This window comes from Lissotriton vulgaris, chromosome 7 (genome assembly GCF_964263255.1).
Source record: "Lissotriton vulgaris chromosome 7, aLisVul1.2, whole genome shotgun sequence".
Taxonomy (NCBI): Eukaryota; Metazoa; Chordata; class Amphibia; order Caudata; family Salamandridae; genus Lissotriton; species Lissotriton vulgaris.
The window spans coordinates 1,563,470,638-1,563,484,313 of record NC_141695.1 but is presented as its reverse complement, the minus strand read 5'-3'; the positions used below and the strand labels follow the sequence as shown (position 1 = coordinate 1,563,484,313).

General features: G+C 47.3%; 1 protein-coding gene across 1 annotated transcript in view; it reads right to left on the bottom strand.

Moving 5' to 3' along the window:
• Nucleotides 1-5,190, bottom strand: part of DPM1 (dolichyl-phosphate mannosyltransferase subunit 1, catalytic) — a 135,168-nt gene extending 129,978 nt beyond the window's left edge. Inside the window, exon 1 of the mRNA XM_086932457.1 lies at nucleotides 4,863-5,190. Coding sequence (XP_086788583.1) covers nucleotides 4,863-4,990 — 128 coding nt within the window. The 5' untranslated portion in view covers nucleotides 4,991-5,190. The remainder of the gene's footprint in view (nucleotides 1-4,862) is intronic.
• Between the last annotated feature and the right edge of the window lie 8,486 nt (nucleotides 5,191-13,676).

Sequence of the window (13,676 nt, the reverse complement as noted above, 5' to 3'; positions counted from 1 at the left end):
CTCTAGATGAGATCGAAGAAATGACTAGAGTCCATGATCAGGGGGAAGAGCACGCGAAAAAAATGGAAGCGGGTCGCACTGACAAGTGGGAGCAAGCTTACCGTCTACAAACCAGTACCACTCGCAGACGCTCTCAAGACAGACGGAGGACCACAAGACACAACTCCAGTCAGAAATATACAGGACATTAGCGTCATGAGTCCAGCCGAGGAAACAAGAGACGGGAACGTCCACTCAGGTGCTATTGGTGCAGGTATGACTTCCCACATACGGATGCCTGCCCAGCACTTGGACAGCAGTGTAGAAAATGAGGACGAGACAACCACTTCGAGAAGGTCTGTAGTGACTATCGTAAAGACAGATCGAAGGAAAAGTCAAGATCCTCTCGTCCCACTACAAAAAGACATTATGCCAAAGCTGTTCAAGATCGTCAAGGATCCTCCTCTGGATCCTCCAAGTCGAGTAGGGAATCTCGGAAATCACAATGGATAAGAAGATCACTGTCCCGAGAATCAAGGTCGGCGTCTCCGGAGGTGGAATACAGTGACGAATATATCAGCATGGTAGCTGATCCAGACCAACTAAAGAAATATCCCAGGTTGGACATCCGCATAGGAAAACACGCAACTAAGTTCGTACTGGACAGTGGTGCATCACTAAATTACATCCCAATGACCGAATATAAGAAAATGGTACTGCCACCCACCCTGAGCCCAGCATACGTCAGAGTGTACACTTGGATGTCAAAACAACCTCTTCCATGTTTGGGAAAATTCGCAACTACTCTTACACACAAAGACACATCTGTGCCGGCACATATCCACGTCATCGAAGGACCAGAAGCCGATTGCCTCCTGAGTCTGCCCACAGCTGATCGTTTCCTCTTGGTTGAAATCTTGTACAGAGTAAGCGACGACCCAGACATCATCCACAAATTCCCTAAACGGTTTACCGGACTCGGGAAGATGGCGAAACGTCAGATTCGCTTACACATTAATGAACAAGTACAACCTATTGCGCAACATCATAGGCGAGTCCCGTTCCACTTCCAGCAGGCCGTAGAAGATGAAATTCAAGAACTGCTGCGAACAGACATCATCGAGCGGACTGAAGGCCCAACCCTGTGGGTTTCACCCGTGGTGATTGCGCCAAAAAGGGGAACACCGGGAAAGGTGCGTCTATGCGTAGACATGAGGGTCCCAAACACCGCGATCGAGCGGAAGCGTCATCCAGGACCCCATCTAAGTGACATGATTTCAGCCCTCAACGGTGCGCGAGTCTTCTCCAAACTGGATTTAAACAAAGGATACAATCAGCTGGAACTGCATGAGAAGTCGCGGTATATAACCACGTTATAGGCAGGTGGGAATGATGGTTTCTTCTAGCTTCTTTCAACTCAGGAAGATTGGAAAAATTGCCCACCTTCTAACTCACCCTGCACTCATTCAAGTAGTGATTGCCCTTGTCCTCTCCCGGCTGGATTTTTCTAACAGTCTCTACTTGGGTCTTCCGACTGGCCTATTAAAACAACTCCAGATGGTTAAAAACCAGGCGGCAAGGCTCATCTGGAAGCAACCAAAGTGGCAATCAATCAGAGCTGGGTTGGAAAAACTCCACTGGTTGCCAGTGGCCCAGCGAATTGCTTTCAAGGCAGGGTGCATTACTTTCAGGGCGCTCCATGATAATGGCCCTATATTCATTAGGAAGTCCATTACTAACTATACACCTCAGCGCAACGTACGCTCTACGCATCTAAGCCTTGCAAATGTCTCTTTATTTAAGAAGAAACGCCAGGGTGGCAGCTGTTTTCACCACCTGGCTGCCTCTCTTTGGAATGCTCTTCAACTTTCTATAAGACAGAGCAATGATTTACTGGCATTTTGAAAGTCTTTAAAAACGTGGCTCTTCCAACAGGCTTATGCTTAGAATTGTGTCTAGTGTCTTGAACCAATAGCGCCAAGAAACCCAAGGGTGTACGTGAGCTTAAGAAATTGTTATTAACATAACATATAACGTTTGCCACACATCTCTGACTTTTCAGATATAAGCGACTCAGTTTTGGAGTCTCGTCTGCTGCGGAAATTTTCCAAGAAGCCATACACCAGACCATACACCACATACCGAATGCACTGAATTACAGTGACGACATACTAATATACGGCGTAAATACCCACGAGCATGACAAGGCTTTAGATAGGGTGTGCCATGCCCTCCTGGAAGCTAATCTAACACTCAACAGAGAAAAATGTGAATTCCACAAGTCCACATTAAAGTTCTTCGGACACATATTCTTCGGAGAAGGAATGAAGCCTGATCCTGACAAGGTAATAGCTCTCAAGGACACGAAAAGCCCACAAGACGTGAGTGACATCAGATCTTTTCCAGGAATGGCAAATTACTGTGCCAGATATATTAAGGACTATGCCACCATCAGCCACCCGCTGCGGAATCTAACCAAGCAAGGGCAGCCGTTCACCTGGACCTCGCACTGCAAGCATGCATTCCAGGAAATCAAAAGAGCTGTGGAGTCCGGCGATAACCTAGCCTATTTCAACCCAAAAAGGAAAACAGAGATCACGATTGACGCCAGCCCGGTCGGGTTGGGTGCAATCCTCGCACAGTTTGACCATGAGTCAGATCAGAGAGATATTGTGGCATACACCTGCAGAAGCTTAACAGACACTGAGAAGGCCTACTCTCAACCAGAGAAGGAGAGTCTTGCCGTTGTGTGGGCCTGTGAACACTTTCACATCTTTGTATATGGAAAAAATGTTACACTAGTGACTGATCATCAAGCTCTAGTTACCATATTCGGAAATCCCAGGGCCAAAATGCCACCTCGAATAGAACGCTGGGGTTTAAGATTGCAGGAGTACACCTATACCATCGTGCACAAACCCGGGAAATCAGCTAATCCTGCCGACTACATGTTGAGGCACCCTCGGGTGTCGTCTGTGCCAATGTCGACCCTAGCAGAGGAATATATTCACTTTGTTGTGGATCAAGCCAGACCACCAGCGGTTCCCTTGGAAGCCATATGCGAAGCCACAGCCCAAGATGCCATCCTGCAACAAGTGAAGCGACGACTGCTGACGAACCGGTGGCGCCAGTCCAGTGAAGATGAAAGCGAGGATCCCAATATCCGACAAGAGATACAAGCATTTAGGCACGTAAGTGATGAACTATCGGCCACAGAAGAAGGGCTCCTATTGAGAGATCAACGGATAGTCATCCCCATGCAACTCCGCCAGGGCGTCATTAATCTTGCACATGAGGGCCACCGTGGGGTGGTAGCTACCAAACGAGCGCTTCGAGAAAGGGTATGGTTTCCTCTACTAGACCAGATGGTCGAACTCACTCTAAAAGACTGTCCCCAGTGTCAGATGGTGAATCAAAGAGATCCTCCTGCTCCTCTGCAAATGTCAAGACTCCCGAGTGGTGCATGGCAAGAACTGGCTCTAGACTTTTATGGACCTCTTCAATCTGGAAAATATGTGTTAGTTCTAGTGGACGAATACTCCAGATTTCCCATCGCACAGTTTGTGCCGTCCACCAATGCCACCAGCACCATTGCAGTCCTGGACGAAGTCTTCGCTGCGTGGGGCATTCCGAAGGAAGTAAAGACAGACAATGGGCTGCCATTCAACGGTCATGAGTTGGGGGAGTTTGAGGAACATCACAACTTTCGACATCGCAAAATCACCCCGTTATGGCCCTAAGCCAACGGAATGGCAGAGAGGTTCATGGCCACTTTAAAAAAGACATTCCAACAGGCCACACTTGACAAGAAAGATCTGCAAGTGGCTCTAAATGAAGTCCTGCGAGCTTATCGCACGATCCTCATGCTACAACAGGGAAATGTCCCGCCACCCTCATGCTGGGACGACCGATTCGGACACGGATACCCATGTGGGAGGACGTGCTGCGCCCAGCGTCCGTGCATGATGTGCATGATGAACTAACGGCCACCGATCGCAAGAACATGGACAAGATGAAGGCCTACGCTGATGCTCGGCGAAGAGCCAGATCCCCCTCTATCCGAGAAGGGGATTGGGTGTTGTTCAAGCAGGAGCATCACAAGAAAACAGACAGTAAATTGCGAGCGGAACCGCTGGTGGTGACACAGCAAAAGGGAACCATGGCAACGGCAGAGTCGGAAAACAAGAGAATCACACGAAATGTCTACATTTTCAGCGATGCAATCCGGCGGTCAAAGACGCCCTCACCAAAGCGGTAGAAGGGCCAAGGCAAGAGACTACTGAAACGGACTCTGTAACGCTGATGCCGGAAGACCAGCCCGGAGCAGAATCCGGGAATGAGGAGGCATCTCTGCGACCAAAACGGACCATCCGCAGACCAGTCCGACTATTTGAAGAACGCTGATCAAGTTAGACGTTTATCTTCAATTGTTAAGAAAGGGGGAAATGTGATACTGTGAACTGCAGTCTAGTGTTTGAGGGGTGGAGTCAGGGGTGTAACAGGAAGAGGAGGAGGGAGAACGGGAAAAGGCAGATAGAGTAGGGACGTGATAGGAGATAGCAGCATGTAATAAAGCTCCTTAAATATATAGACTGTGTCCTAGTCTTATTTACCAGTTGGACACAACACCATTTTGACTTGTTCTTCTCCCAGCTGTGTTATTTAATTTTATATTATCACTTACTTTAATATTACTGCTTGACCGACTCTGATCTGTCCGCAAAATTGACCTTTTTTGCAGTCACTTCACTACCCTGAATTTGCCTCCTTTCCAGGTGGTCAACCTACTGTAGAAAGATGGCCTGGCTCAATAAAATGCGTGATATTGGACAGAGAAGTCCAGGTAATTAACCAATAAAATCACACCCTCCCGTGCTACGTACCTCTCACTGAAGCTCTGCACCAGCAGCCAGATGATGAGCGGCAAATTCTCCCTCTCGTTATAGGTGGGCAAGAGCACCGAGTACTTATCTCGCCGTAAACTTACAGGTTCCCTGCTGTCACCTGCCATGGCAGCTACAATCACAGTGTTTTCTGCGCTGACCACAGTGTCAGCGACACAAAACTTAAACCGTAAGCAAAGAAAGGCAAGACGAACATATGGTAAGTTTTAAAAACAAAAGAAGGACGATCGTCCAGAAAGACTCTTCCTGTATTAGCGTCAAAATCGGCTGCCGGGCAGCACATGCTCTCATTGGCCCACATTATGTCTTCTTCCATTGGCTGACTTCAGTCAGACTTCCGTTTGAGAGATAGGCTCTCATTGGCTGAAATTGTGACCGTTCTAATACCTAAACTCAGGGTTCGAGTTTCGTACCCGGCCGTCAGTGAAATTAGGCATACAAAAGAGCTGTGTACGGAGCACTAAATGCCCCGAGGTATATTCAATCGGCGGTCTCCTCATTAGAGAACGTGGGTACCTGGGCTCCCATAGCCAAGTGGAGACAAGGGGGTGAGAAGTGGATTGCTGTGCAGGAAAAGTGAAACCCGAGTAAATAAGATTGTTAAGGGCAACTAAGGGAGGACATAGGGCGAAAGCGGAGCAGTCGAGGTCAGATTACGAAGAGAACAAGCTTTGGCATATTTATATATTTAATGCGATTTTATATAGCACGAACTTTATCCGAAGGTGACAGAGCGTTTTACAAAAAGACCGGTTACATTACATAAGGACTACAGAGTACATGAGTTACATAAAAGATACCAACAGAAAAACTCTAAATTCACATAAGAATGGCAGTAAGTACAAAAGTCTACTACAGATACTAGTGGTTAAAGTTACATATATACAAGTTGCAAATTAACTCAAGGCAAACAGATAAACTCTAATATCACATAAGAACAGTAGTAAGTACTTAGGACTGTGTAGTGATGGCTTATTCCTTTATGGAATAGGGTGTAGGAACTTTGTACATGTAATTGTAGAATGCTTACTGTAGAATCTTGTATATGTAAATACTGTGCCTGTTGCCTTATGGAATGTTATTATTCAAATGCTTATTCAGCCAGCTCTTCTTGAGCTGCTTGCTTCCTTCGTTCCTGCCTCTTCCTTTTAATTAAATTGGAATTACAATTCAGCACGTCTACTTTCATCTCTGCATGTTACTACAGACTACTACAGATCCTAGTGGTTAGAGTGGCATATATACAAGTTGCAAATTAACTCATGGAAAAGATGCAAACAGATAAACTCTAAATTCACATAAGAATGGTAGTAAGTACATAAGTCTACTACAGATACTAGTGGTAAGAGTTACATATATACAAGCTGCAAATTAACTGAAGATTACATTTTAATGAAAGTTCAAGCAATTAGGGTCGGAAAAACATATAATGGCATGTTTACAGAGCATGATCTTCTCGCCATTGCGGGGTTCTTGCGGTGCTTGTTCAGTCCGACCTTCAGGGTGTTGTTACACTCACGAGTGAAGCTCTTTTACCTGGAGGGATCCCTGCGCTGGTGATGTCCAGAGCGCTCCACATGCAGCAGGCGAGGTCCATAGCAGGGCTCCTTTTTACCATGTTGTATACAGGGACAGGCAGTCCCCCCACCAGCAGCAAGCATGGCTCCCCCACACTGCGGGGCACCAAGTGCACCCATAAAGCACCTACCAGCAGCAGGTGAAGTCTGCAGCAGGGCTCCTACCCACCTCAGCATCCACCGTACCTGCAGTCCCTGGCCACAGGAAATCGCAGGGCATCTTCCAGAAGCCCCAGGTATGAAATGGAGGCTGGCCTCTCCTCAAGCAGGAAGTATGTGTCTTGACCCTAGGCAGATATTCCGCGCAACGAGAAGGGAAAGATCCAACAGGTGGTGCAACCAGCGTGGTCCCCCTGTGACTTACTTGATGACCGGCGGGCAGCTCCCGATCCTCCAGGCTACCGCCGTACTTGACGCCTCAAGTGCGGCATAGGATAGGTAGGTAAGAGCACCCTCGATGTCCGGCGGGTACCTCCAGAGGAGTGTAGCGAGGGGCCCCAGTTCACTCCTTAGAAAGGTCTGTCCCCGCCGTTGATGTACAGAACCAATGTGCATAACCAAATGGTCTTGCCTTTGGGACCTTATAAGTGTTTAGCCAGAGCTATAGGATTTGCCAATGTCTTTAAACTATGTTGTAGAGCATTGTGGCTGCAGTGCAGCATGTTGTAAAGTTATAATAAAAAAGTGTTATAAGCATTTTTGTTACCTTATATTTAACCAAGAAGACATTATGTACAACTGAACGACCCTATTAAAAAAATAATTATCATTCAAAACTGTCTACTATTTTCTTTGTCCTTGCAATGCTGGCAATTTCCTGTCTGTTTTAATGCTTGTTTGTTGTAGTTTTTTTTTATTTATGGGGGAGGGCATAAACAATGGGAGGGTGGAGGTTAGAAAATAGTACCTGAATTACAACACGAGCAGCGGAAGGAAACTAGGGGAGAATCAACAGATGCCAGATTGAGAGGGCACAGTGAGGTGGTGCTTCATGATGCTGAGGAAGTGGTGTGCTGTACAGACGTGATGATCAGGTGATGCTAAATGATATTCAGGTGGTGCTGATTGATGCTGAGGTGGTGGTGTCCTGGTGCAGAGATACTCAGTTGATGCTGAGGTATTGCTGAATGATGCTGAGGTGGTGGTGCTGCGGTAGTGCTCAGATGGTGCCGTGCTAATGCTGGGATGGTGATGTGCTGATGCTGAGGTGGGGCTGTGCTGGTGGTGGTGATGCACTGATGTGGAGGCGGTGCTGTGCTGATGCCAAGATGGTGCTGTGCTGATGTTGAGGTGGTGCTGCACTGGTGCTGAGTTGGTGCTCTACTGGTGCTGAGGTGGGGCTGTGTTGGTGGTGGTGCACTGATGTGAAGGCAGTGCTGTGCTGATGCCAAGATGGTGCTGTGCTGATGTTGAGGAGGTGCTGCACTGGTGCTAAAGTGGTGCTGCGCTGGTACGGAGGTGTTGCTGCACTGGTGGCGGTGCACTGATGAGGAGGTGGTACTGAGCTGATGCTGATATGGTGCTGTGCTGATGCTGAGGTGGTGCTGTGGTGGAGCTTAGGTGATGTTTAATGATACTGAGGTGGTGCTGAGTCATGCTGAAGAGGTACCGAGTCATGCTGAGGTAGTGGTGCTGTGCTGGTGCTGAGCTAGTGCTCAGGTAGGGCTGAGTGATGTTGAGTTGGTGCTGTGCTGAGGCGATGCTGTGCTGATGCTGAGGTGGTGCTGTGCTGATGTTGAAGTGGTGCTGTGCTGGTTCTGCACTGGTGCTGAGGTGTGCTCTGCAGAGGTGGCACTGCACTGCTGGTGCCACCTCATGCAGAGGTGGTGCTGATGCTGACATATTTCTGTGCTGATGTTTAGGTGATGCTGTGCTGGCACAGAGGTGGTGCTGCGCTGGCACTGAGGTGGTGCTGCACTGGTGGTGGTGCACTAATGAGGAGGTATTGTGCTGATGCTGAGATGATGCTGAGTGATGATGAGGTGGTGCTGAGTCATGCTATGCTGGTGCAGAGTGATGCTGTGCTGGTGCTGAGTCATGCTGTGCTGGAGCTGAGTGATGGTGTGGTGGTGCTGATTGATGGCATGGTGGTGGTGCTTAGGTGGAGCTGAGCTGGCGCTCAGGTGGTGCTGAGTGATGCTGAGTTGGTGCTCTGCTGAGGTGAAGCTGCACTGAAGCTGAGTTAGTGCTGCGGTGTTGGTGGTGCACTGATGAGGAGGTGGTGCTGTGCTGATGCTATGATGGTACTGCGCTGATGCTGAGGTGGTCTTTGCTGTGCTGATGCCGAGGTTGTGTATTTATCACAAATTTAGAGGGAAGAGCGATTTACCTTTACCTTTGCTACAGCTTTACACTTGTCACCACTACCTCTGAAATGGGGATAAAAGCATGCGCAGAAAATGTAATAATGTATACAGAAACAATATTTGCAGGCATTAATCACCACTTCTTGCACAGGGATGTCATTTGGGTGCAGATCGTAATTACTAATTTAGGTAAATAGCTGTATGCTCACATAAACATTTAGGATAAAGCTTAAAATTAAAAAGGTGAACAAAACATTTAGTCAGTTGAGTGTACTCATTCTATAGGACAGCTGAGTTCCTTCATCCAATCAGAAAAGGCCTTTGCCCTGTATTTGCATGCCACAACTTGAATGCCCGTACATCTGAGAATTCCATTCTACATTATGTACATTTTTGTATTGTTTAAATCAGTGCCTGAATTGGAAATTTAGAAGTGCACAGAAGTAAGTGTATGTACTCTTCCAATGAAAGCACTGAACCTCTGCTGAGAAGTGCTAACCATGAAACATACGCCCCAATGTTGAAGTATGATCGCCTGATCTTGTGATACTAGGTTCAAACGTTTGTGGGCAAGCTATTTCCGGTGTTGGTACTTCATTTATGTCGACGCCTTTCTTGTGCTCTGCCCTCTGGTACACACATTACAGTAAGCTAGGTCCCCACAACAAATGGTCATGTGTTGTCTAGAGCCGCCCTGTGCCCTTCAACTACCTGCTTTAAAATTGGAATCTTTCCTCCCTGGAGAGTCAAGTAGTGCCCATGTCAAGGAGCTGGGGAAGTAAGAAGCACAATTGTGTTTACATCCAGCCTCATTCAGTGACTGAGCGATAGACAGAGGCCCGCCCAGAGATGGGAGATAGCAGCAGCAGTGATTAGGGAAAACGTAATGTTGATTAAAGCTTGTTTAGTTGAGGTTAATACCGAAAACAAAGTTACTGGTGCTTTTATTTAGCTTTGTTGTAATATAAGGGAGATATTATTGTGCCCTCTGCGCTCAACCAATAATAAGCCCAGGTGCTTTGATAGAGTATGTTCTAAGGTTAACCAACAGTTACGAAGGGCCCTTATGGCAAAACCCAGGGACCCACAGGAAGTTACATCTCTACATACGGAATATACAAAGAACAGCACACTTTTTTGGTCTGCTGTAGCTGATACGAGACATATGAGCCAGGCACTGACCCCGATTGCTTGTCACATTAAAGATGAATCATTCCGCGATTCCAGAGGAGTCTGGAACTCATACAGTTCCAAACTGTACAGGAGTCTGTTTTTTGAGCGAAGTAGAGGTCGCAATAAAACAGAGTATGAAATGAAAGGAATTTGTACTTGTAAAGCGCACTGCTGCCCCAGCAAAGGGGCGTCCTGGCGCTGCACTCATACTGCTGTGGAACCCTTCCTGGCTTTTCCCTGTGAAATGTCCACTCCTGGGCACCCCCAAGGTGAAGCGAGGCATCCCAGCGCTGTTGGGGCCGTTGTGGAGATTAAGCAAGCTATTGCCCAGAGTTGCAGAGTGGCACCCATGATTAGAATAGGCACCGAGGAGAGAATTATCAGGTCCGAGGAAATTGAGCCAAAGACCCGCCGAGGCGGGAATGGAACACTGCTCCCAGGCCAGATCTCTGCATCAGGGTCTGCCGCTCTAACCATTGAGCCAATTTCTCCAGTATGGGTGGCAAAGCCCCTGGCCCAGATGGGGTTCCAGTGAACCTTGTTCAGCTAGCTACCACCTGACATGTTTCTGGATCCCTGGGTGGAAAGCCCCAGCTCTCTGGGTCCAAAAACAATGCACATCCTGGGCAGAGGTGTCATGCCTTCTCCCCCAGGATGGGCCAGTGCTCCAAGAGGGAAGCTTCAAAGGCCTGCAGCCTTTTTAATGCGACCTTCAGCCTCTGCTGCTAGCAGAAGATGGCAGCCCCTGGTTTACACCCCCACTTTGGACAGGAAAACCGGGATAGATAGGAAGTGTGCCCACCTCTGCCAACCCCACCCCTAAGGTGGGGGGACGTGAGGCGAAGCACACTTTTCAGTCCCGCCATATTTTTTTTCTTAACACTTTTTATTAAATTTTGCCAATACACAGTCAATTCAAACAGTAAAGATAGTCCCACAGGATAGCATTCAATTTACAATATAACAGCAGGCCTTATATTTACAAGTAATTGTCATGGATTTATCCCACTTATTACGCGTCTTCCCCCCTTCTGATCTGTCTCCTACGGAGTGAACTGTTTTCTGATATTGTCGGGTTGCACATTTGCCCCCTATGTGTGTTAAATCTATTCTAGATTTGATCCAATTTTGGGGGGCAACCTCTGTTCTCGTGAATGTTTTTTTCTGCACGCTTCAACCAATCCATGTCTTTTTCCCATTTTGACACTATGGGAGGGTTGATTGCACCCGATTTCCGAGCTATATTTTGTTTGGCAATTACAAAGCCTAATGTTACCCATATTTTTTTCTTTCCTTGTTAGGTCTGTTTGACCCCATATATATAGGAGGCATAATTGGGGTGTGTGCGGAAAGTTTTTCACTGTGACTATTTGTGTTTGCGTTATTACCTCCCCCCAGTATTTTTGAATGGTCGGACATTCCCAAATTATATGAACAAAGGTTCCCTGTTCTATGTAATGTCTATGACACATGGAGTCTTCTTTCCTTTTCATTTTTTCTAACGTGGTACAGGAGAGGTATGCTCTGTGAAGGACATTGAGTTGGACTAATCTTAGTCTGGAAGATATAGTCATTCCTTATGGGATGCTAATGCTTCTTGCCAGTTTTCTTCTTCTAGCTCTCCTATATTGTTCTGCCATTTCTCTCGTAGTTTCTGTAAGGGGTCAGGTGTATTGTTAGGTAATTTCTTGTATGTCAAGGAGATCACTTTACTGTCTATACGTTCATTTAGTAGTCTATCCTCCAGGGGTGTTGATTGTGGAGGGTCTGTCCCCTGGGGGATGATCGCTCTGAGGGCATTCCTAATTTGTAGGTATCTGCATTTTTCGTGATATATCATTTTGTATTCTTGTTTAGGGAGGTAAACAGAAGCACATTGCCCTTTGATCAAAGGTCCCCAACCCTCGAGATGCCGATTGTGTCCCTGTGTATTTGATCAGGGTGCCTAGTTGTTCAGTGTCCTGTAATGGCGTGGCCTGGGTTATTTTGTTCCGCCATCCTAGCCTTTTTATCACTGTGTGCCATAGTTTGATAGTTTGTTGTGTCGGGCCTGTTAGCGATTGCTTGCTTGGATTGGAGTATAGTGCCTGCCTATAGCCTCTCGGGCCCATGAGCATATTATCCATCTGAATGGCCGGATCAGTTTGTGTGCCATATACCCATTTGTTGATAATTGCAAGTTGGCCGGCCCAGTAGTCCATCTGGATATTTGGGAGGGCAATCCCTCCGCCATACCACCCCTTTTCCAGTTTATATGTGGTACTGGCGGTGGTTTCCCTCCCCCACACTAGTAGTCATATCTTGTTGTTGATGTCTGCGAAGTAAGTGTCACTGATGGGGGAGGGTGTATTTTGTAGGATGTATAACAGTCCTGCAATCTTGAGGATGGTGGGACCCCTGCAATCAGGGCTTGGTGTATACCCCCACCCACAGGAGGGGGCATAATAGGGGGTGTAGTCACCCTGGGTGGGGCGCCCATTGGCCCTACCTTCTATTCCTCTAAATATAGTATTTAGGCGGCTCCCCCAGACCTGGATGACCTAAGAAGAAAGAAGACACCCTGCGGCAGAAGCCATAAGATGACAACTGCCTTGGCTCCAGGCCTACCAACCTGTCTCCTGCTCTGAAGAATCCTGCAACCTCTCTTGCAAAAACAACCCTCAAAACCCCAAGACTCCAATCTCCAGAGGACAGCGGACCTGTCCAGAAGAAAACAACACTAAAGACTCTGGATCCAGGCGGATCCACGTCCCCTGTCCACTCTGCACCCAACGCCCATGGCCCGAGTCTGAGTGGTTCATCTGTGCAGAGAAGTCGCCCGGGTAATCCTGACCTCGTGTCCAGCATTGGCTGACCTCTCTTGGCTTCCACGACAGCACCCGCAGTGTGAATCCAGAGGGTCCTCACTACTGGCTCCGGTAAGAAGATTCTGACATCCAAAGTTACCCCTGCACCTGAAGCCCCTGGGTATAGGATAGCTGAAACAACAGTACCCCTACAACCCCCTACATCCCAAGTTACCTCTGCTGTCATTGGCCTTCCTCCTGTACTTGTGCTAATCCCAAAACCTGGCCCTTGCAACCGATTTATCTACCTGCAAGCGGTGTGGCTCCAGGCACGCCATCGCCATTGGAAAGCATTGGGTTGAACTCTGATTTTGACCTCTGCACTCAGCCGCCCCTGTGCCGTTAGTGGTGCAGTTCTGGTACCTACCTGACACCTGGCGCTTGCTGACATTTGGCTCTGAAGAATGAAACTGTAAAGTTCGATACTCACCTGTTTAACCGCGATATTGTTTTCCCCATAGGATAACATTGAACAGTGTGAAAAAGTTTCTAAGTATCGATTTTTGAAAAAGAAAAGTATTTTTAATGAAAAACGTACTTACCTTATTACGAAGACCTGGGTCTTAAAATAAAGAACAAACAAAGTATAATTTTACAAAATTGGTATGGATCTCCTTCTCGAACCATGTGTCAATTGCTGATCATATGTGTGTAATATATGTCTTACACTCCTCTCAGTTAGGCCTAAGGCTGCTTGCCCACACTACCACTAATAGAGCACTTTGGGTTTTGCATTGAGCCCTGTACACTTTTGGGGAACCCCTGGACTCTGTGCACAGTACACCACCCAGCTTCCTACATTGGTGGTGCAGATGTGGGGTAGAAGACGTTGACATTTGTTGTACCACTTGATTAATAATTGATTTCATGGAGGAAATACCAAAATTGCCT